The sequence below is a fragment of the Canis lupus genome, chromosome 31 (assembly GCF_003254725.2).
Source record: "Canis lupus dingo isolate Sandy chromosome 31, ASM325472v2, whole genome shotgun sequence".
In the NCBI taxonomy this organism is placed as follows: domain Eukaryota; kingdom Metazoa; phylum Chordata; class Mammalia; order Carnivora; family Canidae; genus Canis; species Canis lupus.
Window position 1 is genome coordinate 27224141 of NC_064273.1, and position 26227 is coordinate 27250367.

General features: G+C 48.1%; 1 protein-coding gene across 3 annotated transcripts in view; it reads left to right on the forward strand.

Moving 5' to 3' along the window:
• Nucleotides 1-1181: 1181 nt before the first annotated feature.
• Nucleotides 1182-26227, forward strand: part of HUNK (hormonally up-regulated Neu-associated kinase) — a 106688-nt gene continuing 81642 nt past the window's right edge. Inside the window, exon 1 of one of the 3 annotated variants that reach the window (XM_049104530.1) lies at nt 1182-1281. Coding sequence is in view for 2 of the 3 variants with exons in the window: in XM_025449758.3 (XP_025305543.3) it covers nt 2551-2844 (294 nt within the window). In the remaining variant the exon portion in view is untranslated. Of the gene's footprint in view, nt 1282-2550; nt 2845-25641; nt 25762-26227 lie in introns of those variants that run through there. The other 2 variants (XM_025449758.3, XM_025449759.3) reach the window with 2 other exon arrangements.

The window sequence follows — 26227 nt, forward strand, 5'->3', positions numbered from 1 at the left end:
TTTCTCTCTTCTTCACCCATTTTCTGACCTCTACCCTGAGAGGATAATTAAAAGGAAAGAAAAATCTCTGTTTTATTGTAAACATCTTCCACCATTTTTGTGCCTGAAGCTGACTTTATTTATTTATTTTTTTAGGCTATGAAGAGACTTTGATGAACCGACTCTGAAATTTGCCTTACACCATAAAAAAGGAGCTTCCAAATGTTCATATAGAGCCAGTGTCTTAAAATTAAAAAAAAAAAATCAGACTCTATGAAGACAACATTGGGGAAACTCCAAAATCTTTTCTGAATGGTTATGACCCCAAAGTGAATTCCATATTCTCCCTTCACTGGACATTTGTTGATCATTTTACTTTGCAGGCACCAGCACCGATCATACAGCTCTCTCCTTCCCCTCCACCTCACGTCCCTGTCCTCAAACCTGATTGTTGAATCAGACACATTAAAGCGATTAAAGCGACACACAGAATTGTGGGGTTGGGATGTCGGCACAGCAAGAAAAACATGTAATGTTGGGGGCCTTGGAGCGGGGCACAGAGTTGGTTAACATGTTCCACTCCTAGTGGAATGATCTCAGGTGTGATCTGGGGATGGGGGTGGGGGGTGTTGGGATCGAGCCCCTGGTCAGCTCAGCGCTCAGCCTGCTTTAAGACTCTCCCTCTCCCCCTCCCCTCTGTGCTCTCGCTCTCTCTCTGAAAATGAATTTATTTTTTAAAGTTATTTATTTATTTATTTATTTATCCATAAGAGACACCGAGAGAGGCAGAGAGAGAAGCAGGTCCATGCAGGGAGCCTGATGCGGGACTGGATCCCAGGACTCTAGGGTCACGCCCTGGGCCTAAAGGCAGACGCTTAACTGCTGAGCCACCCCCGGGCGCCCCTCTAAAAATAAATCTTAAAAATCTTTTTAAAAGAATGTAATATTGGAAAACAGAGTGTCCGGAACCCACAAGCTCAGTCCTAACGAGGCTGCTGCCTCCTAACTTGCGAGTAGTTCATTAGAGAGCACATGTGACGTCAGATCTATTTAGAAGAGGCGTTTCTTGGGGTCGCTTTTCAGATGGGCCACAAGGCCCCCAACTGGATTCATGACAGCTCGGCCCACCCCGGGTAAACCCCCCCTCCCCTCCCCATCTCCGAGCACTGACGGGGTCCGGCCACCCGGAGCAGTCAATAAAGCAAGGAACTTGGGTTAGGACCGCATCCTTTTCAACTCTGATGCAATTGCCAGGGCCTGGAAGCGTGCAGGCAGCGCGGGCGCCTTTCCGCGGCTCAACAGGTAGTATTTTGTAAGCGCTTCCCCCTTACCTCTCCCCCCTCGCCCCCACCCCAAGCTCCGGCCTCACGAGAGTCCCCGTTTCAGGGAAGACGTTGCTGGCTGGGGGTGGGCTGGGGGTGGGGTGGGATCCTGGAGAAAACCCGAGCCAGCCGGGCAGCCGCGCCTGCGGGCGAGGGGATGCGCACGGTCGCGGCGCGCACAGAACAAAAGCCAGGAGGGGCTGCGAGCGCCGGGCCCCAGCCCCCGCCCCCGCCCCCGCCCGCCCGCCGCGCCTCCGGGGGAGCAGAGGTGTGAACGGCGAGCGGCGGCCGCAGGCGCCCCGGCCCTACCCCGCCCCCCCCGCCGCCGCCGCCACTATTGTTGCAGCGGAGACCCGGCTGCGCGCGAGCCCGACGGACGCCCCGCCGCCTCCCCATCCTGCCTTCCCGCCCGGGCCGCGGGGCCCTACTGTGTGCCAGGCCCCGGGCTGCGCACCCAGCCCCTGAGCCCAGCGCCGGCTCCGGGAGCCCTCCCCCGCCCTCCCCGCCCTCCCCTCCCCCTGCCCCCGGCGGGCGCGGCTGCGGGCGCATCGCCTCGCCGAAAGGTCCAGAAAGCCCGAGCCCGGGATCCGGGCGGGAGGCGCCGCGGGAGGCAGCCCGACCCGGGCGGCCCGGGCGCGCGCATCCCCGAGGCCGCGCGGGGCCCCCCGTCTGGCGCTCAGGTGACTCCGCCGCGCGCCCCGCCGCCCCCTCCCCGGGGCCCTCCCCTCGCCGGCGGGGGTCGAGCGCGGCCGCGGCGCGCGGCGAAGGAGGGGCTACGAGGGATTTGAAAGTGCTCGGGCCGCCGAGTGCAGCTCGCATCTGTTCCCGCCGCCCGCGCCCGGATTGAATTTCTGCAAATTCAAACTGAATGGGGCTTTCTTCTGCTGCCTTCCAGAGGGCGCCTGCAGCCCGCCGCGCGCTGCCCCCGGAGCGCCGCTAGGACGCGCGAGCCGGCCCCGAGCTCCGGGACCCGGCGACCCCGGGGATCCCCGGCGACCCCGGCGACCCCGGCGACCCCGGCGACCCGCGCCCGCGAGCCGGCCGACTGTCAGCAGCCGCCGGACGGGACCCGTTGGGGCCCCCGGGCGACCCTCCGAAGAAGAACTTCTTGGGGGCGGGTCCCCGGAGCCCGGCCGCCCGCTATTGTCTGCGCGGCGCTCGGCGGCGGCGGGGGGCGCGGGCCCAGGGCGGCGGCTGCGGGGCTGCGGGGCTGCGGGGCTGCGGGGCTGCGGGGCTGCGGGCGAGCGCGATGCCGGCGGCGGCGGGGGACGGGCTGCTGGGCGAGCCGGCGGCGCCGGGGGGCGGCGGCGGCGGCGGCGGCGGCGGCGGCGGCGGCGGCGGCGGCGCGGAGGACGCGGCCAGGCCGGCGGCGGCCTGCGAGGGAAGTTTCCTGCCGGCCTGGGTGAGCGGCGTGTCCCGCGAGCGGCTCCGCGACTTCCAGCACCACAAGCGGGTGGGCAACTACCTCATCGGCAGCAGGAAGCTGGGCGAGGGCTCCTTCGCCAAGGTGCGCGAGGGGCTGCACGTGCTGACCGGAGAGAAGGTGAGCCGCCCGGGCCGCGGGGAGCACTGCGCGGGGAGTCCGGCCGCGCCTGCCCGAGCTCGCGGCTGCAGACAGGGGCCGAGCCCCCCTTCCCCGGGGGGCGGCGGGGGACCCGCGGAGCCGCCCGCAGCCTTCCTGCTCCCCCGAGGGCGCCGCCTGGTGGACACCAGCGCGGGGGGAGGGGGATGATGGATGATGGGGAGGCTCGGTTCCTGCGCCCCCCCCCCAGGGGCCCCCTAGATCCGTGGAGGAGCTGGAGCCAGGCCCTTGCGTGGAGGGTGCCAGCCCTTGGGGAGCCTTAGGTTCCCCTCCTGGGCTCCGAGACCCCGGGGACCTCTTCCACCTGTAGGCTGGGGCAGCTAGGGCAGCTTTTGGTGCTCAGATGAGGTCCCCTCCCGCCCCTGCTTTCTGATCTGACCCACCCCTCTTTCCCCAACCACTTCCATCTCCGTCCCTCCATCCCTCCATCCCTCCTCCATTCTCTTCAAGCCACTGAGTAGGAGCTGCTGTAAGGACCCTCTTCGTGGAGGGGGGGGGGCGCTACAGAACTACACACTGATATCCCCAGGCTTAGGGGGGTCTGGAGGTGCCTTCCGATCTTTCCGGGAGAGCCCCCAGAGCCCCCAGAGGGGCACCCTCCCGCAACTTGTGAGAAGTTGGATGGTTGTGACCCTTGCCAGGGTTTGCTAAGGTAGATCTAAGTTGTAGCTTGGATCTGTGAGAAGAAAGCCAGGAGGTGATGACTGATTTTGGAGCTGAGTGGCCCAGATGCTGGGTCACCCCAAGTAGTGAGGCTGCCCAAGCTTGCCACAAGCTCATGGTCATCTGAGACTCAAGGCTCTCCCTCCTCCCCAGCGCCCTCCTCTCCCCTGCTCCCCCTGCAAGGCTTGGAGTCTCTCAGCCCATGGCCAGAGAGTATCCCCTTCTGCTGGCTCACTGATCAGGGAAGCATCCACATATGGGGGCAGGAGGCTGTAGGTTCCTACTTCCCCTTCTGCCCACTGACCTGGGATCCTCTGCCCAGCCTGGGATGCCTGGCGATGCCATACTGTGGACCTTCGAAGCCAGGGTGAACTGCCCTGCACCCGTGTCCCCAGCCTCACCTACCTTTGGTTACCCCCTCCTGTGTCCTGAAGCTCCTTGCATTTCACCCTTCTCATTTGTTCTCTGTTCCTACCGCTGCTCTGGGCAGGGGAAGGGGGGGGGTACCTTGGTGGGGTAGCTGCGGTTACAGTGAGTAGTTTAAAAAGTGCCTTTTTCTTGAATTTCCACGTAAAAAGGGAGTGTGCAGAATGCACTCCTCGAAATCGGGTACCTCTTCAAGGAAAAACACTCCTAACCTCCTCCTAGTCCAAAGGGATCACAGCAGACTTTCCTCCTTTGGTTTGCAGTCGGGCTGGCCCACGGACAGGCGGCCAGGGTGCGCGGTTGCCCAGGCCCCCCTGGCTAACCACAGCGCACTCACGTCCCCATCCCCGGGGACATTCCTCTTGGCACGGGTGGGAGAACTTTGTTTTCCTTTGAAACATATAGGACTTAGTCTGGTTGTGTGTGTTCCTGCTTGAAACTTAGCAAAAAGAGACGAGACTTTAAACTGACAGCATGTGGCCAACATTAGGAGCACGTCCATCTCGCCTGGCCCTGCCGCTCTGCCTCCCCTGGCTTCTCTCCACTTTCCCATGCTGTGTTCTGCCTCCGGCTCCTCACCGGTGCATTTTTGCTCCATAACATAAGGCTGTTGGCCTTGGCTGAACTGGGCGAGGATGCACTGAGAGCTCCTGACTTATCTTTTTTTTTTTTAATATTTTATTTATTTTAGAGGGAGAGAGAGTGCATGTGAGCTGGGAGGGGAGGAGGAGAAGGAGAAGGAGGGTGAGAATCTCAGGCAGACTCCCCGCTGAGTGGAGCTGACCTGGGACTCGAACCCCGGACCCTGAGATCATGACCTGAGCCGAAAGCAAGAGTTGGACACTCAACCAGCTGAGCCACCCAGGCGCCCCTTGTCTTATCTGTCTTTCCTTTTTATGTTTTTAAACAGCTGTGGTATCAGTATTCAACTCGAAAGACACATTAGTGGAACAGAATATTCATTTATTATTTGAGAGAAAGAGAGAGAGAGAGAGAAAACGTGTGCACTCGAGAGAGCACAAGCCAGGGGAGCTGCAGAGGGAGAGGGAGAAGCAGACTCCCTGCCGGCAGGGAACTGACTTGGGGCTCCATCCCAGGACCCTGAGATCATGACCTGTGCCAAAATCAAGAGTCCGACGCTCAACCAACCGAGCCGCCCAGGCACCCCCGTCTTATCTTTCTTAAATGATGAGTCTCACCATCAAAGATAAGTCAGGAGCTCTCAGTGCATCTTCAGCAAGTGGGGAAGAGACCATTAATTGGAAGTGAAATAGTCATTCTAGACTAATTGATTGGCTCTAGTTATTGAGGGCGGTTCCTGGGGTTGGGGAGAAGGTGGGGAGATTTTTCTGACTGTTCTCCAGCTATGAGAATCAGTGCTTCAGGGAGTACAAGCATCACCAGAAATCTGGATTTTAGTTCCCTTAATTGCCAGCTTTAAGGAAACAATGGGTGTCATTCGTGGCTTTTATCTCCCAAATCCGACACCTTTAAAGCTTAACTAATAGATTAGGGTTTTGGCAGATCGTGGAGACTAAAATGTGCGTGTGCGCGCCTGCATGTGCATGCACACGCATGCATGACTTGGGGAAGGATTACTGAGTTCCTGAGTCCCCATCCACACTGGAGTTCTGGATATTGTCTTACTAAAGCCAAACAAAGGTGAAGTGAACCTCCTGCTATGTTCAGACTTGCCCTCTTTTTACAAGGGGACCTAGTAAGAGGGTTTTCAGGCTGGCGAAGGGGTAGGGGTACTTATGTGAACCTAGCAAGGGGAAACCTCGAGGTGACAGTACCCTAGGGGGAGGGAAATGAGTTGACCCTCCCAGTGGGTGATGAAAATGGCCCTGTTAAGCCTCTCACCCCAATACTGCCCTCGTTTTGGGGGCGCATACTTTGGTTAGAGCACTTCACTTTTATCCTTCCCTTTATTTTTAAAAGGAGATAGATCATAGTGGGAGAGACATTAAGTCATGAACACTGTAGTAAATGGATGCATGGCCCCATGCCATCCCCCGCGGCAGGACCGGGGCAGCTTGTGATGGTGAATCAGTTCTTGAAAAAGCTCAAAGGTGGGATGGAGAAAGGGAAGGAAGAAGGGGTACCTACGTTTGGCCAGCTTCACAGTTACAGTTTCAAACTATACACTGTGTTTTGGGTGTTTTGTGCCAAACTCTATAGAGTACTGTTGGTTTAGGACACTTAGGGTGTGTATGTGTGTGTGTGTGTGTGTGTGTGTGTGTGTGTGTGGCGTTTCGACTCGGTGCACATTTCCAAAAAGATTTGGGCAATATCCTCCGTGGTTTGCTGGGAATTACTGTCTGAGATGATAGAAAACCACTTTCTCCTGACTTTCATTTCAGGCTTCAATCCTATCTCATCAAGTAGCTTCCTTTGGCCACCGCTGTCTGCTGGGCAGGGCAGTATTTCGCCTGCCTTTCCTGTGAAGTTGTTTGTTTGAAAGTTATTTGCATCTAGATGGCCCTGTTACTGCTTGAAAAGAAAGAATGGGTTTGGGTGACACCTACTTTTGCCCTCCTTTAGCTTTGAGTGAACGTCATCTCTGTTAATATGGCTTTGAAAATAAAGACTCCTAACTCTGGGAAACGAACTAGGGGTGGTGGAAGGGGAGGAGGGCGGAGTGGGGGTGAATGGGTGTCGGGCACTGAGGGGGGCACTTGACGGGATGAGCACTGGGTGTTATTCTGTATGTTGGTAAATTGAACACCAATAAAAAATAAATTTATTTAAAAAAAAGAAAAAGAAAATAAATAATTCTCTTGGTCATGTGAGACTCTTAACCGGTACGTTCTTAGGGCAGAGTGTCTGTGACTACTGGAGGCTGATAATTGGAGGAGGAAAAGTGACCACAAAATCAGATTTTGCGTAGTATTCTCTGTGGCTTTGAAACCAAGTCCCCCCCCCCCATGGGGGGGTGCGGGGTGGGAGTGGTAATTGAGTGATGACTTTGGTTTTTTTTTTTTTTTTAAGATTTTCTTTATTTGTTCATTTTCTTTTTTTTTTTTTTTAAGATTTTTCTTTATTTTATTTATTTGTCACAGAGAGAGAGGGAGAGGGAGAAGCAGGCTCTCTGCAGGGAGCCCGATATGGGACTTGATCCCAGGACCCTGGGGTCACGACCTGAGCCGAAGGCAGCTGCTCAACCACTGAGCCACCCAGGCGTCCCCAAGTGATGACTTTGAAAGACCTAAGAGGTTGTGTCTGCTGCCCCTGAAATTCATCCTGATACCTATGAAACGCCTCATTTTGACATACAATAGGTTATTATTGTATGTTTTTAAATAAACTTGATAAAGTTGGAAAAGCTTATGGAGAAAAGCAGGGTATATATCTATCTCAGGTAGGGAGCTGGTTTCATAGGCAAAGCTGCAAAAAGGGGACCCTGGCTGATGCCACAAAGTACCTCCTTTTGTGATTAAACCTTTCTAAGATACAAAGTTGGATACATGAATGATTGGTTAAGATGTTTAAGTATCTTGTTCTAACCCTTGCTTAAAAAAAATAATAAGCCTGTTTATCACTTTTGTTGGAGCTATTCTGCAGCTAAAAATAAGGGTTGCCTGCTTAGTAAGTTGCCAATAATTATGCTGGGAGCATGACGGTGCCAGATACCTGGAGTAAAGGAGTTACTAAAAATACAGTTTACTATGTTTTGCAGAACAGGAAATATGACTAATTTTAGAGATGGCCTTTTGGCAGATCTGTTTTTAGCAAGTATTTCTGAAACAAACAGGTGCTAAATCCTGTATTTTTTATTATTATTTTTTATTTTCTGAAGTGCTAGAAATGTAGGGGTAATAGCTCCGAGGAACAAGCAATGCTTAGAGAACTGGAAACTCCTATTAATCCGCAGCAGGGATTTCTTGGCAAGGAGGAGGCGTTCGGCAAAGGCACCTGCTCAGCGTGGCGCGTGTGGCGAGGCAGTGCCTATAATTTCCGAGATTGCATGCCGCCGTTGCGGGCACATTTCTTTTTGAACTTGCTGCCCCATCTCATCTTTTTGAAGTCCGTGTGAATGATGGAAATTGGCACTTAGGGCTTAGTTCTTAGGGTTCATTGATGCGCGGGGCCGTGGACTTCAAAGGGAGCTTGGAATGGGCCTAACAGCGCTGGAGCCCTACAGCCCTACATTTTCTCTGTAGGGGTGGAGTCCCCATATGGGGGGGTGGATGATGACGGCGGTCTGGAGTGAAGCCTGGCAGTCAGCCCTCCCCACCGTTACCTTCCAGAAGGTGGGGGCCAGTGGCAGCTGCATCTGCCCAGAATGACCAGCAGCCCCGGTGTCGTCCTCTGTGACAAGGTGGCTTGGCCACGGTCTCATTTGCCCTGGGACGCACACCCTCTCTGAGCATCCGTGGTAACCCAGTGACCGGCTCTCTTGGCTCATTGAAACCCATAGATAAATCCATGAGCCCGATTTTTAGCAAACTGACCAGAGCTCTTCCTCTGCTCACCGGGGGACCCCCGGCCACTTCTGAGTGCCCACCTGAATTGAATTCCAGGCGCTCGCTTCGGATGGGGTGCGGCCGGCTGGTGAGATGACCAGGGGGAGGGAGGTGAACCCCCGGGGGGCTGAATGGGACCAGAGGAAGCTGATCACCTGTACAAAGGCAGGGAGGGCTGCTACCTCTCCTTTATCACAAGTGCCAGCTCTTGCAGGTGTAGTGTGTTTTGTGGGTTTTTTTTGGGGGGGGCCCTCTGTGCATTTTCTCACTTCGTGCTAGCAATGCCCCTGGGCAGGTGAGAACCAACTGGCGGGGGTCCTTACCTGTATTGATGAAGTAGAGGGAGCGCCCTGAGTAGGTTTTCCCTGCAACCTTCACTTCTCTACTGTTAGGGCAGCGTAACAAATAATCCCGAAGCTGGTGGCTTACATTTATTCTTTCACAGTTCTGAAGGCCAGGAGTCCCAAATCCAGGTGTCAGCAGGGCCGTGCTCCCTCTGGAGGCTCTAGGGGAGGACCCGTCCTTGCTGCTTCTAGTTTCTGCCACTTACTAGCAATCCTTGCCATTCCTTGGCTGGTGGCTCTGCCACTCTGGTCTCTGCCTCCGTCTTCACGTGGCCTTCCTCCTCCTGGGTGCCACCTGTGTCTCCGAATCTGCCTCTCCGTATAAGAACACTGATAACTGGATTTAGAGGGTTGACCCTAATCCAGTAGGACCTCGTCTTGATTACATATGCAAAGATGCCGTTTCCAAGAGGGTGCCATTCACAAGTACCAGGGGGTAGGACTCAAACGTGTCTTTTGGTGGGACGCAGCTCAGCTCACAGCGCCCCCAAAGACTGTTAGGATTGTGTTGCAGGCGATTCCCTGGGAAGCAGGCGTTGAGCAGGAGAAGGATATGGTCTCAGGGCTATCCTCATAGCAGTACTTGGGAGGGGAGGGGTGAGGAGGGGCACGGCAGGAAGGGCAGGGGGAGATGTTGGGCTCCAGTGCAGTCTCAGCGACGCCCCTGCCCATGCCGTGGAGCCAAGATGGTCCTACATGGGGGTCCCAAGTTGGAATGAGGGGACTGGGCCTCTGCATGGACCCATCATTGGATGGGGGCTGCCCTGGGAAGGGGGCATGACCTTGGGCACTTGCTGAGGGCAGTTCCTGGGGGGGCTCACAGCTGAGAGCCAGCAACAGCAGGGAGGAAGCTCCTTAGCCCTAAATGGGAAGCTGGGCAGCAGCCCAGTGTCCGCAGCTTACTGGCTTACTGGGTGGGGGGTGGGGGGGCATGGGGCCAGGGCCCGACTGGGAGGGAGTCTTAGTCTGAGTCCATAAAGGAAGTGGGTAGCTTCCCGCCCCACCTTGCTGACCCAGCTGTCATCATCCCTCTCAGCCTGGCACGAGGGAGCATCGGCGAGGTCTACACTCCAAACACTCCGTGTCCTGGGAAATATTCTTGCCTCGTGTTTCTCTTCGGTTGGAATCCCTGGGCGCTCTTGTTGACCAGCGTGCCCAGTTCAGAGACAGTGGGAGGGACCCTCCCTCCCCGATCCCCTCCTGGGTTGTGGGAAGAGTTGTCGAAGCAGCTGTGGGAAACCGGATTATAGCCGATGAGAGTTCATGATTCCGGCCATACCAGCGGACAGAAGACTACCTGGGTCAGAGCCGTTTCTTAACACCTTCTTACCGCCTCACCGTGCTGGCTCTGCCCTCCTTACCTCTCTGCCCTTCCTAATTACTGGGTTCTTTTTGGTTTTTAATCATATTTGTGTGTTTTAAGATTCATCTGGTTCAGTTTTGGCGTAGTTCATACAGACACATGTTCTTCAGTTCGAAAGTTTCAAGAGGGTAGGTAGTGAGAGGTCATTCTGCCTCTTACCTGTGTGCCTTTCTGTCCCCAGAGGCAACCCTGATTCCAGATTCCTGTGTGTCCTTCCAGGGATGCTCTCTGTGCATTCAGGTGTTCATATACATTTGTAAATGTAGAGGTGTGGCAAAGTATGCTTCTACACCTATGTGCTGTTGGTGTCTTGATTTTTCTCACTTAGTAATAATATGTGTTGCACATCCTTCCTGCAAACTACTATAGGATTGCCTCATTATTTTTTTTAAGATTTTATTTATTTATTTGAGAAAGAGAGAAAAGGGGAGAAAGAAAATACACGAAGTGGGGGGGGGGGTGGGAATGGCAGAGAGAAAGGGAGAAGCAGACTCCTTGCTGTGCAGGGAGCCTGACAAGGGTGAGGTGGGGGGCGGGAGAGGGCTTGATCCCAGGACCCCGACATCATGACCTGAGCCGAAGGCAGATGCTTAACTAACTGAGCCACCCAGGCGCCCCAGCTCATTATTTTTAATTACTGCATTTTATTCATCGGATAGAGCTAACATATTTGCTGTATCATTCCTTGTTGGTTAAGTCAAAGGACATTAGTTAAAGAATTAAGGACGATTAAAGAGGGGACATTTAGGTTGTATGGAATTTTTTGTCCTTCTCAAAGGCTGCGGCAGTAAACATCTGTGCCCGTTGGTTATTTTGTAAATGTTTCGAGTATATCGGAGGGATTGGTTGCTAGTCTTAGGTGAAAGGATATGACCGTTTCAACCATCGAAAAATATTGCCAAATTGCCTTCCATAGAGGTTATCCCCATTTCTGCACACAGTAACCTGCTGTGGGAGTATCTTTCTGTATCTTTGTTCAATACAAACCCTCTTTAAATGTTTTGATCTTTACCAGTCTTGTAGATTAAACATGGTATCTGGTTTTATTCATAGTTCCTCCAATTAACAAGTGAGGATATTTTCACGTTTAACAACAATTTGCATGCCATTTCTGTTCATTGTTCCTGTCTGTTCACCATTCTCCCTTGGGTTTGGGGTCTTTTTCTTATTGATTTCTAGGTGCATTTTATATATTAAGGAAATCAGTCCTCTTTCAGTGATATGTTTGGCAGCCTTGCCCACCTTCTCTTGCTCCATGTTTATTCTTTGTCTTTGTTTCTTGGTGATTCGTGCCATTGCAGAGATTATTTCCCTGGATCCCACTAACTAGAGAGGGACTATAGATGAACTCCGTATGTCCACAAACCCCTGTAAATTGTATGTGGATAATTAAATATTTCTGAGGAGAGTGTCCATTCCATGACTTTCTTTCTAAAAAGAGTTCTTTCCCTCTAGAAAGTTAAGAGCTACTGCTTTGTTGCCCAGCCCTGTCTGCTCTGTGTTGTTGGGATAAGGGTTTGGGTCACCTTGGTGTGCTAGCGCCTGTGCTGATTGAGCAAAAATTGCAGATTACACTTGGATTGGGCAGGCTGACTCTACAACCATCACCTCAGACTGAGCACGGTATTCTGACCTCCTGCTCTTGTTGTGCTTGGATCACGGGCATGGGGCATGATGGTGTATGGATGGATCTTTGGAAAACCTTGATTCTTGCTGGGACAACTCCGAATCCATATCCTGTAATCTCTTCATGGGAAAGGCAATAGATAAAATTTGTCTTCCCCTCCTCACCATCTCTGTTAGTTAGCCGGGGGCATTGTAACGAAGCATCACCAACTGGGTGGCTTAAACAGAAACATATTGCCACACTGTTCTGAGGCTAGAAGTCCAAAATCAAGGTGTCGGTGGGGTTGATTCTTTCTGAGGGCTGTGAGGGAGAATCTGCTCCAGGCCTCTCTCCTTGGCTTACAGATGGCTGTCTTCTCCCTGTGACTCTTACGTCACCTTCCTTGTATGTATATCTGTCTCTGTGTCCACATTTCCTCTTTCTATAAGGACACCAGCCATATTAGAGTAGGGCCCATCCTCATGACCTTACATGAACTTGATTACTTCTGTAAAGACTGTATGTCCAAATAAAGTCACATTTTGAGGTAGTGGGGGTTAGCACTTGCTGTAGTGAGAATGCTTGTACCCGCCCCTTGAATTCATATGTAGATGCCTAAGCCCCAGTGTGATAGTATTTGGGGGTGAGGCCTTTAGGAGGTGATAGGACATGAGGACAGGGCCCCTATGAAGAAGACTAGCAGTCTTATAAAAGAGACCCCAGAAAGCTCCCTTGACTCTTGCAAGAACACAGCAAGAAAATACAGCCCTAGACCCCAAATCTTCCAGTGCCTTGATCTTAGACTTCCAACTTCCAATCTGTGAGAAATAAATTTTTGCTATTTATAAGCCACTCAGTCTATGATATTTTGTTATAGCAGCTTGGATGGATTCGGAGAAGACTTAAACATAAGAATTTTGGGGGAGATGAAATTCAACCTATAATGTCACCTGACCCTATAGTGTATATTTGTGTGTTGATACATTTATTGTCGCCTCATTGGACTATAAGCCCCATGAGGAAGGGATCACCACTCTCTTACTGGTGTCTAGACTAGTACCTGGAACAGAGAGGGTGCTCAGTAAATATTTTTTGAGTGCATCAAAAAATGCTTTGAGGTTTCTAGGACATGAGGGCAGCCTCTGGATGACAGTGTCCAAGTTGGCAGGGACTGGTTCTGCACACACTGTGACTCCACTCCTCATGGCTCATAGGTATGCCTGCGTGTGGGGTGTGTTAGATGGACTTGGTTGTCGAGGTGGCGTTCCTTGGGAAAAATCCTAGCCCCGGAACAGCTGTGCCTTCTGCAGGGATTTGTTACGGATGGCACCTAGGTATCAGAGTGACAGGTGACCAGCTAGAAGCAGAAGACTATTTTGCAATGTCATGGGACTTGCTAATGGACCCTCAGCTCTTTCCTGAGAAAATGTACTAACACTGCAACAGATGGCAAATTTGCTATTTGCAAACATACATTTTTTTGGATGTTTCCCATGGAGATATATGGAGGTTTGGATCTGTCTCTTTGACTATAATTTTTTAATAAGTTTATCAGTCTCCTAAGCCAAATTGCTGCCAAAACATTTGGCAATCCTGCTTGCTTCTCTTGCCTGTTCTCTGAGCCATTTGATTCTTTTTCATCTCCCTGCCACTTTTATCGCGTACTGAGTCCTTGTAGTCTTGCATCCCATCCCATGGCTTTTTGCTAAGGTGTCTGGCTTCCTTTCTGCCTCTGCTTAGGTCCTCTTGTTCGATGAAGCTCCACTCTCGGTCACTTCTGCCCTTTGCCTGGGGATCTGTGAATAGAACACGGGAGAGTGGACAGCAGTGATGGGTACCCACTGGGCACAGAGCGGGCTGGTGAGGGACAAAGGAGGCAGGCGCTGTAGCATCTGCCCTCAGGGAGTCTTGCTATTTCTGTGTAGGGGTGGTAGGATGAAATTAGACTCCCGGCGAACCCTTTGTCTACTAGAGCAACACAGGGATTTCATGAGGTCCCGAATCACCAAAAACCTGCAGGAAAGAAATGAATGCTTGCTCTTTGCTTCCGCCACCAGAGGTAACACTGAAAACAATAATCATCATGCACATTTATAGACCTCATACCACCTGCTAGGCTATGTCCTAGGTCCCAGGTCCTAGCTTGCTGCATAAAATAATTTCTTCCTTACAGTGGCCTTTTGTGGTAGGCACTGTTGTGCTCATTTTGCCGAGTCACCAGCCATGCTGTTGTGCCCAGGACTCTCTCAAGTTAAGCAGTGAAAATCCCACATTTTGGGAAACCCCTCAGAGAATGGCAAAACCAGATTCACCCTAGAAAACATTTCGTCAGAGTGTCTGGAATCCTTCTGAGGGCTTTCAAATAAAAGTTCTAGTGAGCAGCTAATCAGGTCATGAGTCAGCAATGCATAAACCAAAGCCCAAAGTCCTAGGCATACCTGGGGAGCTTGTTGTGGGTGACAACCTCCACATGTGATCGCGGGTAGTGAAGGGTGCTTTCCCCACCCTTTGGCTCCACTGTGCCAGGTTCGCAGTGCACTCTGAGTCTTGAAAGTGTGGACAGCAGATGTGGTCAGCCACGTCTTACGAGTTCACTATGAGATGAGGAGCTTGAGATTTGCGCGTGCGCTCGTGTGCACATACCACACACATATAAATGTATACATGTATATACATATACACAAATGTGTGTATCTCTATCAAATAGAAATCTTATAATAGGTAAATAATAATATATGTTTAATATATAATTAATATATATTTAATTATATATACACGTAAACACAAATATGTGTATCTTTATCAAATAGAAATCTTATAATAAATAATAATATATATTTTATTATATATATATACACAAATGTATATCTATCAAATAGAAATCTTATAATAGATAAATAATAATATATATTTATATATAATATATATTTAATTATACATATAAACACAAATGTGTGTATGTCTATCAAATAGAAATCTTATAATAGATAAATAATATATATTTAATATGTAATTAATATATATTTAATTATATATCTACGCACAAATGTGTGTATCTATCAAATAGAAATCTTAGAATACTATGATAAATGTAAATATCAATGCATAACTTTTTGGCAGCAGATTTTCTTAATGAAGGAGCGGTGAGTACTGGTAGGCACGTTGAGTAGCTCTGGTTAGCAATTGTCTTACTTTTGGTACCTTCTTTTGCGCTGGAGGGAGACACATCTCTAAGGGAGGAGAGATGTATTTGACTCAAATGTTGGAGCTGCAGGTAAGGCCATGTGTTGAGGGAGCCGCCCGCACAGTCCCTTAGAGTCCTGTTCAACCATCCTCCTACGAGAACGAACACAGATTATTTATTAAAAACTCAACAAAACACTCAGTGCTTTCACCTTACTTATGATGCAGACTGTCTGGAGCTCGGCCAGCTCTTCCAAGCTCCCCTTGGGCCGGCTGAGAAGGGGCATTAGAGACAAAGGGAATGAGAAAGTGCCCAGGTGAAGAAGAGGCATCAGGGAAGAAAGCTGGCTGTGGAGTGTGGGCTCAGAATATTCTAGCATTTTATCTGAACCTTACTTTGGTGAAACCAAGTGGATAAAGATAAGTGTTTATCACTTATGTAATCTGGTTTTCAGTTGGAATTACTGCTGCTCTGATTAGAAGTCTAGCTTTCTAAGTGCATTCTTTATTCCAGGGTAAAAATTTAATTAGAGAAAGTAGTCTCTGACTCAGTTCTCGGTTGAACATTTATATTTAGTAATACTAATAAAAAAACTTGTTTTGAAAACACTTCTCCAGGTTTGTAAAGTGTCATTCCCACAGGATGACATTTTATTCTATTAAAAACTAACATTTGTGAGCAGTAGTTGCAATTTCAAGCCCAATTTGAGGTAATGAAACTTGCATTTCCCTCTGGAGGGAATGGCTATATGACTGTTGTACTCTCACCTAATTCATTACTCTGAGATGCTCTTTTCCTAGATCAAGAATGAGCTTGCTTTTTTTTTTTTTTTTTTTTTTTAAATCATAGAAGGCCATTAAATGAAAGCGCCTGAGAGTGTGTGGAGTAACAAATCGTTTCTTTCCAATAATCAGACTTAGAATAATGTCTTCCAGATTTCAAAGGGGCATATTTATTTAAAAACAAATACAAATCATTTAATATAAATGAGTTTTTCATATGACCAACTATAAATATTTTAAAAATAATTTTTAAAAGGATTTTCAGAGGTGCCTGGATGGCACAGTTGGTTAGGCATCTGACTCTCAGTTTCTGCTCAGGTTATGATATCAGGGTTGTGAGATCGAGTCTCGAGCTGAGCTTTTGCACTCAGTGCGGAGTCTGCTTGGGATTCTTTCTCTCTCCCTCTGTCCCTCCCCAGCTCACACACACACATTCATACGTGCTATCTCTCTCTCTCTCTCAATACATAAATAAATAAAATCTTTAAAAATAAGTAAATAAAAGCATTTTTGACCAGGCATTTAAGTGTTTTAAAATTCTTTGAACCAGGCCAGTTACAGGTGTGTTCCAGAATATTTGAGGTTATTATTCAATTGGGAATAATTGTTCCCGGCTAATAATTGTTCATTGTCATGCCTTTTTTCTTGCATAGCTACTTACGTACACTCTCTTCATCATTAACTTTGCCACTTGCCACCACACTTCATACTTCATAATCACACTTCATTGTCTACTCCCCTTTTGTTTTAGGTACCTTAAAATAGTTGTCCTTTTTTTTCTTTTTGAATAATTAAACATGAATTTTTTTTCTGTGGTTCCTTGTGAAAAATAAACAGAAGCACGAAGAGGAGAAATCACCTGCTGTCGCACAAACTGGCAATAATCACTATGAACATTTTTAGGTGTTTGAGCTCGGTACATGTGATACAAAGACATATACACATATACAAATACAGATACATATACACACAGTTGGTTTTTTCCCCTTTGAATTCATATGTTATGAAGTTGAGATTCCAATGTTCTTACTAGTTTTTTCCCCACTTCAATATATAGAGAGCATTTTCCCATAATGTTAAATATTCTTTTAAAATTTGATTTGTGAAAAAAATAAAATAAAATTTGATTTGTGATAAATAGCATTCATTATTTAGAATTACTGTAATTTTACAAACTAGTTCCCAACTCTTGGCCATTGAGCTTATTTTTAACATGCCCTTACATAAATAATATTGCTCTTACTATCCTTATATGTATACACATTGGGGAAGCCATTCTTTATGATAAATGCTTAGAAGGCTTTTGACATATTGCCAAATTGCACTTTGAAAAGATTATGCCAAGAGATACAACGTATGGAAGTGACTTTTTTTTTAAGATTTTTATTTATTCATGAGACACACAGAGAGAGAGAGAGAGAGAGAGAGAGAGAGAGGCAGAGACACAGGCAGAGGGACAAGCAGGCTCCATGGAGGGAGCCTGACCTAGGACTCGATCCTGGGTCTCCAGGATCAGGCCCTGGGCTGAAGGCAGTGCTAAACCGCTGAGCCACCCGGGCTGCCTGGAAGTGACTTTTAAAAAGTGCATTTTGGTAGTTACTAGCGGTAAGGATAATTTGTGTCCTTGATTGAAAAAATGTTTCTTCTATTAACTATTGTTAATGATATTTCTCCTGTTTGCCTTATTGATTTGTACAAACTTTTTACATGTTAAGGATATTAGCACAGGCATTAGGGGCTGACAGTCATGGGTTCCTATCACCTTTGTGCTTCTTAGTAGCTATGTTATCTTGGATAAAGTATTCAAGTCCTCCAAACTTTAGTTTCTGTGTCTGTAAAATGATGATACCTCATGGGTATTCAATGGGGATTTGATATTTTATATACACACACACACACACACACATAGATGATGGACATACATACACATGTATGTGATGTACAGGTAGATTATGTATATATAATTTACATATATACAATGTAGGTATATATTTTATATATGTATATCTGCGTAAAGCACATATTTATCCTGAAAATATATTCAATACTGTGTCAGTGTACAAATGGCAGGTGGTTATTCTCTTCTGTTAGACTTTCACGTTTATACTTAACCATTAAAGGTATGTGTGAATGAGGATTTTTCAGATTGAGAAATAGATACTGAGTTTATCATGGGTCTTGGAGTTTTATTTTAGGCATAAAGGAAAGTGAGGAAGAAGATTAGGGCTGCACCTCTCAGCCCCACAGTCAACACCTCCCTGAGGACCTGCATTCCCAGAATCCCTACTTTCCTTCTCTCTGCCTCTGCCTGGAGCTTCCAGCAGCTTCCGTGGCTCACAGGGAATATTCCTCTGTCCACTCTCTTCTCTGCCTCATGGCTTCATACTGTTGGTGGCTTCTTTGCTGACTGGTTTTTACTTTGAGCTCTTTCTAAGTACTAATGGTTCCCTTACATTTCTTGGATTGGTGACAAAGTGCTAGGAAGGTATGATCATTGAATCCTTATTGGCCTTACCTTCTGGTCACCTTCTTGGCACAGAGCATCCTTAAACAGTAGAAAGTTATTGTAATGGTGAAGAAAGAGGATATCTAGAGATAATTCCCCACCGAGTTACCAGATCGGTATAGTGGGAAAAAATTTATTGGACAACTTAATTCCCCATGTTTTGGTTTGGTAGCCAACTTTTTATTCAACACTCAGCAAAACATTTTACTATCTATAGGGGTTATGAGGTCCTCTACATTTGTGGTTTTGGAGGTATGATGCTGTTTTTGTTGACTGGCCCTCTGCTAGAAGTCCCCATTGCCACTGTGATCTAAGACCTCTTTAGATTCCAGGATTGGGTTGAGAATTTTGTCTTGGACTATTATCGTCAAAATTTCTGTGTTTCCGGCTCCTACAGTGTCCCCCAAGACCCCCTTCCACCCAAAGGTTACTTTATTCATGTACCTTTTCAGCTACATTTGGCTGCTAGTTTTGTTCAGGACGTGAGAATACACTACTGATTGTTTTTTGCTGCCTTTGGGACAGGAATACTTCTTGAATTAGGGCTAATTTTGGAGTTTATGTATTAAATGTCGAATTTTGAAGAAAGCATGTCTAAGATCTCTTTGTTATGGAAGAGAAGGTCATGTAAGGCTTAGGGGAAGGGAAGAGGGAAAGCACAAAAAAAATGATGACTTCTTGCCTTTCAAAATCATTCCCTCTACACCCATGGAAAACCTTTCTCATTTTCTGAACATCTTTTTTTTTTTTTTTTTTAATATTTATTTCCTAATCTAAAGCCATTTGCTAGGCGTACTGTGAGGTCAGAATGGTTACTGCTAGTGAAATTTCCCAGTTGTAAATGGTTTTTTAAAAAAGTTGTCTTGGGGTGTCTGGGAGGCTGTTAGTTAAGTGTTCAATTCATGGTATTGACTCAGGTTATGATCTCAAGGTCCTAGGATGAAGCCCCCCATCAGGCTCCATGCTCAGAGTGGAGTCTGCTTGAGATGCTCTCTCTCTCTCTATCCCTCCCCCATGCCCTCTTTCTCTCTCTCTTACAAATAAATAAATCTTTAACAAAATAAATAAGTAAATCGTTATCTTGGGGCACCTGGGTAGCTCAGTCAGGTGTCTGTTTCTTGATTTTGACTCAGGTCATGATCTCAGATCATGAGATCGAGCCCTGCATGGACCTCTGTGCTGGGCATGGAGGCTGTTTCAGATTCTCTCTCTCCTTCCCCTTCTGCACCCACCCCCCACTCTTGCTGTCTCTAAAATAAATAAGTAAATAAATAAAATCTTTTTAAAAAGCGTTACCTTTAGTTGGCCATTGGAAATTATCATGTCTTTTCAAACATTTATCGATCACCTTTATGCAGAGCTGCTGGTAACCTGTATGGGCTTTTGTACAAATCAGAAAAAGGTATCACTAGGCAGACCATTTAGAAAAAGGCATCCCCTCTGGGTAGACAGTTGGAAAAAAGGGGCTCCTCTGAGTGGCTGCAGCTCTGTGGTGTGATTTGGTGAGTATTTGGGGGGAAAATATACCCTTTCCTGCAGAGCACCTAGGATGGCAAGCCAAGTGAGGCCTGGGTTTCTGTCCCAAAGGGCCCCCTGCAATGGATGATTTTGTGTAAGGCACCGAAGGCACAAGAATCCGATCTGCCCTCAAAGAAAGTGGGTCTCAGAGTCAGAATTAAGCTGTGAACCACAAACAGAACTTATGGCATTACGGTGGAAATTTCTCCTTAAAGAGTGACAGAGCGGATGCCTGGGTGGCTCAGCAGTTCAGCACCTGCCTTTGGCCTAGGGCGTGATGCTGGAGTCCTGGGATCGAGTCCCATGTCGGGCACCTGGCATGGAGCCTGCTTCTCCCTCTGCCTGCTCTCTCTTTCTCTCTCTCTCTATGTCTATCATGAATAATAAATAAAAATCTTTTTTTTTTTTTTTTTTAAAGAGCGACAGATTCTGTGTTCTAGGGTTTTAGGGGATCTCAAGTAAGACTCTGCAGACTTAGTCCTGGTTCTTGTCTGGAAAAGCCCCTTTGTTGCTTTGCTGTCGAAGAGAAAGATATGCAAGATGAGAAATAAATTCAGGTCTGTTTGTGTCACTCACTGCCCAGGAGACACAAGACATTCTCCAGCATATGTAACAGTTAGGATCTTGGGGGAAATGCCCTTTTCTGGAGCCTCAAGACCTGTGATCCCTCTGTCTCCTGAGTCATCATTCACCCTGATGGAGGGGCCCAAGGCTGAGACTTCCTGTGCATTGAGAGCTGCAACAGCTGTTCGACTCTGTAAGCTCAAAGAGAGAAATCCCCCCAATATGCGGATCACACATCAATCCCCTCTTCCCAGTTCCTTCCTTGGATGGGTAAATAGTGTGACAGTTTAATAAGGGGTCAGTGACCATTACTTGCAAGTGGAGAGAATCAAAAGCAAGGGTTAGAAAAGAGGTGTGTCTTTTCTTTTTTCTTTTTTTATTCCCTGGGAAAGGACTGTGATGGTTTTGGGTTTCTCTGTGTGTAATCTGAGAGACTCATCCATCTTGACGTGACAGAGGAAAATTTCGGCATTAGGAAAGTAACTTCTGATTTATCACCAACAGCTGGGTGGGCCATGCCTCATTGGTGCACAGGCATAAGCAACCTTTTAAATATTGTTGCTCAGTGTGGCTCCTGCCTCCGAAAGGGCTCGTGAGCTGGTGCCTGGTGTTTTGCAGTGCTTGTCAAGCCACTGTTGTCCTGAGCTTCTTCACGTGGTGGTAGCTCATGTCTTGCGTCTGTATAGGTGTTGGATTAGGTTGAATCGAGTCCCCCCACATGCCTATGTTGGAGTCCTAACCCCCAGGTGCTCAGAATGTGACTGTATTTGGCGATGAGGCCTTTGAAGAGGTGATTATGGTAAAATGAGGTCAGGTGGGTGGGCCTAATCCCATCTGAATAATAATAATAATAATAATAATAATAATAATAATAATAATCCCATCTGGTGTCTGAATAAGAAGAGATTAGGACACAGACCCAGAGGGAAGACTCTGTGAGGACATGGAGAAGCCAAGATGGCTTGGCCATCCATGAGCCGAGGATAGAGGTCTCCGAAGAAACCAACCCTGCCGACACCTCGATCTTAGACTTCCAGCCTCTACAACTTTCAGAACCTAAATTCTGTTGTTTAAGATCCTGGTCTGTGGCATTTTGTCATGGTGGCTCCAGCAAACACACACAGTGTTTATATAATCCATATTTGCTAGGTGTCCTGAGAGCTAGGGCCAACCTCCGGAATCATGCTAGTAGGCAACCTCGCCGTAGTGAATTGCATTGTATCCAGGTAGTATGATACCTGGAAACGACCCCCTCTCTCAGTAAGGAAATTAATATTGCTGATTGAATTCCTGATCTGTTTTTGGTGAGTGATGCTGCCTGCCGTTTCCTGTAGGAATAGTTCAATCCATGCATCCATCAATCAACCAACCAGCCAACCAACCCTCTGAAAATACTCAATGCCAATAGTAGTTCTATATTTCTGGTATAGTTATTTCTATAGCATTCAGAAGAATAAAGTGTTTTAAATTTCTGCTAGAATTTTTTTTTTTGAGAGAGAGAGAGTGTGTGTGTGTGTGTGCTCACACGTGTGTGTGAGTGCAGCAAAGAGGGCAGAGGAGAAGGCAAGAGAGAGAATCCCAAGTAGGCTCCATGCTTAGCTCGGAGCCTCACACGGGGCTTGATCTCACAACCCCAAGATCATGACCTGAGCTGAAATCAGGAGTCAGGTGCTTAGCTGACTGAGTCACCCAGGTGCCCCTCTACTAGAATATCTTAAGGGATACACTTAGGTATATGAAATTATGAAGACATCCCACAGAGATACTTAAACTTTGTTTGTGAGATATTGACACATGGGCTTATAGATAATTTGCATATGATTTGTGTGAACCCAAAAGACAGTTCTGTATATCTCTTAAAATGTTTACATTGAAAAAAAAAAATGTTTACATTGAAAATATTGTTATTGCTGATAGCATTTGGTCATGTGTATTAGTTTTCCAAGGGCTGCCATAACAAAATACCACAGCCTGGGTGGATTAGACAACAGAAATTATCTCAAACCAACCAAACTTACTTGGTTCTGGAGACTGGAAGTCTAAAATGAAGATGCAATAGGTTTGATTACCTCTGAGGGCTGCGAGGGAGCGTCTGTTCTAGGTCTTTCTCGTAGCCTCTGGTAGTCTCAGGTATCCTTTGGCTTGCAAATGGTATTTTCCCAGCATCTTCTGTGTGTGTGTGTGTGTGTGTGTGTGTGTGTGTGTGTGTGTGTACACCCGTCTCTGTGGCCAAATATCCCCTTTTTATAAGAACACAGTCCTACTGGATCAGGGCCCACCCTAATGACCTCTTAAATTTATCATCTGCAAAGACCCTATTTCCAAATAAGGCCACATCCATAGGTCCTCAGGAGTTAGAACTTCAGCATCTTTTGGGGAGATACAATTCAATCCATTACATCATGCTAGGATTTTTTTTTTCTCCTTAACCTGTCTCATTCATTCACTAACCCCTAATTGCCTTTGGACCCTCAAAGCAAAAAGCAAGAGACAGGCACAGTCAAGGGGACAGTGAAGGAGGTGGAGCGGTCAGGACCAAAAGATACATTACCCGGACAATGGGAGTCCTTGGGGTTTGGGTGGAGAGCACTGTTTGCTTCCGTGGTGCTCCATCACCCCTGCTCCCTGTGTTCTAACTTCCTGGGACACTGATCTGGCTCCATTTCCTCCTGGGATGCTGGCCACTGTTGGGAGTGCTTGGGGCTCATCCTGGAGTGACAGTTAACTTGGAGAGAGAAACATGGGGGACAGCGTGGAACAGAGAGGTGATGTAGAAATGCAGGTGGTTATGCTAATGTGCTGTCGAGGAGACACCAGACCCTGGATGAAGCCTTGAGAGCCCTGAGCCCTCCAGGTGGGCTGGCTTCCATGGGAAGGCAAAGGGGTGAGCAACACAGAGCTGTATTTCTCAGCCTCATTGTCTGCCTGCCTGGCCTGGTGACTCCCCACCTGGCACATTCACTTTATGGTTTGTGGTTATCAGGACAAGCTTTACATCTCATGGTGTTATTAGGGCAAAGATAGGTGTGTTGAATATAGGTTTTGTGAGCTCGCTCTCCTTCTGGACTCTGGAGGCCTGTCTTGGTCACCCCCACGGAGAAGTCCAGCATTGAACTCCTGGGGGGTGAGACAGAGGCTTCCAGAAGTGTGAAAGGAGGCTGATTGTCAGAAGAGCTTTGTGTGAAGCAATGAATTTGGGAGGTCTGAGAGCAAGGGGAGCGTCTGCCCATCCTGAAAGAGACCGGTCGGAAAGCGAAGCCCTTAATGTCCACGAAGCATCCAGTTGGCATGCCTCGTTAGTTTGTCAGGAGCCTCGTGGGGAATACCATTAGTGAACTTACTCTCTTTGATGGCTTAATGCTACGCACATTTATAATGTATGTTATAGCAGAGACGGTTTTAATGATTGGAAATTGCTCTAAAGTTATCACCGCCTTCCACTGCTCTCTGTAGGTTGGTGAGTAGAAGGGGAGACACTTTCCCCGCACTCGATGCTGCGGGGAAGTGATTTTAAGGCTGGCAGCAATTTCCCTGGTGAACTAACCTTACTGAGATCTTCTGTTTTCACACCCTGTGTTACTTTCTTGGGCTTCCTGCAACAAAATGCCCCACCCCAGGTGGCTCAGAGCAATAGAAGCTCGTGGTCTCACAGCTCAGGAGGCTAGGAGTCCGAACAGGCCCCGCTTCCACCGAAACCGGTGGGGGGATCTCCCAGGCCCTGGTGGTGTGCCAGCAATCTTGGGTGTTCCTTGGCTTGAAATGGCCTCACTCAGCCTCCCTCCCATCTTCCCAAAGCCTTCTCCTTCTCTCTCTCTCTCTCTCTCTCCTTTTTTTTTTTTTTAAGATTTTATTTGAGAGAGAGAGCGTACAAGCAAGGGGAGGGGCAGAGGGAGAGGGAGAAACAGGCACCTGCTCAGTGTGGAGCCCACTTGTCTCTTCTAATTAGGATCCTGGCCTTATTGGACTAGGGACCCCCGTTCCTACTCCTGTCTCACCTCACCTTGCTGTAACTAGTTACACTCAAAATGAGCCTGTTTCCAAGTAAGGTCCGGTTGGGAGGTACGGAGAGTTAGGATCTTTTTGAAGGGACATAATTCATCCCCTAATACATTGCAAACGCAATCCATTGTCTGCTGGCCCTGACCACAGTGCTTCCTTTTTTTTTTTCTAATGTTTTAAAGATTTAATTTATTTATTCATGAGAGACAGAGAGAGGCAGAGACACAGGCAGAGGGAGAAGCTGGCTCCCTGCGAGGAGCCCAATGTGGGACTCGATCCCAGGACCCCGGGATCATCACCTGAGCCGAAGGCAGACGCTCAACCACTGAGCCACCCAGGCTCCCCTCCACGTTGCTTTCTGATTTTACCTCCTACTGACCCATCCCTTGGCCACATGCGGGTTTAGGCTTCTTAATCCTCTGCATCTCCAGTTGCTCATGGCTATAATCCATCCTAACCATGTAGAAATGAACTCTAATCATGCAACGGCCCTGCTTAAAAAAAAAAAAAAAAGTAAAAAAAGCTCTAGACTGGTTGGTTCCCTCTTTCCCTGCAGAGTGAATTCCGGCTTCCAGCCCCTGTGTTCAGGGCTCTCTGCTCAGTCCCCGGGCTCCGTTCTCGTTTCTGTCCCATCACCCCTCGTGTTGATCCAGGCAAGGTGGGTTCTCTGTCCTCTGAGTGTCCTTCTTGGCCACCCCCCCCCAGCTGGGGTGCCTCTGCTCCCTGCCTGCCACCCCCTGCACTGAGAGGTCCACCGAAATGCCCCCTATTCTTCCGTGGGGTCTTCCCTGCTCCGCCCAGCCTGAATGAAGCATTTTCTTCCACCCTCTGTCTCACCTGCTGCATGTCCTTCCCTCGCATGATGTTCCCAGTGACATTTTGGACATTTGTGAGTGTATGTTTGTATGGTTCTTTAGATAGAACCAGGTTTTAAGCATGGAAAAAGAAAAATTCTCATCTGTTTCCATCCTGATGTTTCACAAACAGTGGTCCTTGGGCAGCTCAGTAGAAAAGGGGTCTTCTGGGGCACCTGGGTGGCTCAGTGGTTGAGCATCTGCCTTCGGCTCAGGTCGTGATCCTGGGGTCCCGGGATTGAGTCCCTCATTGGGTTCCCCGCAGGGAGCCTGCTTCTCCCTCTGCCTGTGTCTCTGCCTCTCTCTCTGTGCCTTTCATAAATAAGTAAAAAATAAAATCTTAAAAAAAAAGAAAAGGAACAGAGGTCTTCCTGTGGAAGCTCTGGCTGCCCTGTTAAGGCTTTGTCACGGTCCAAAGGTTCTCTCTGGACAACATCCCTCTGTAGAGCCCTGTGTGAAACCTAAGTTAATCAGTACTCTGGAAATAAGCCTTTATCCCAAGTCAGCTGCCGAGTTTACTATGGTTTATATTTAACTTCCTGATGGATTGGACGCAGAATGGCTGCAAAGAATTTCCCAGGTGTCAGAACGGATGGGATCCAGGTAACCTCAGAGGACTGCGTGTGTTTCCTGGGGCTGGTGTGACAAAGGACCACAGCCCGGGTGGCTTAGAACAACAGAAATGTATTCTGGTGCAGTCCTGGAGGCCAGAAGTCTGAGAGCAAGGTGTTGATTGGGGGGGCTCTCTCTCCGAAAGCTCTAGAACAGATCTGTCCCAGGCTTCTCTCCTAGCTTTCAGTAGCTCCTTGGCTTGTGGCAGCATCACTGTGACCGTCGTCTTCTCCCTACTTGTGTGTCTTTGTGTCTAAATTTGCCCCCTTTAAGGACACCAGTCATATTAGATTGGGCCCTCCCCTCCACTGACCTCATCTTACCTGATTACATTTGCGACAACTCTATTTCCTTTTTAAAAAATGATTTAATTTATTTATTCATGAGGGACACACAGAGAGAGGCAGAGAGGTAGGCAGAGGGAGAAGCAGGCTCCCTGCAAGGGGCCTGATACAGA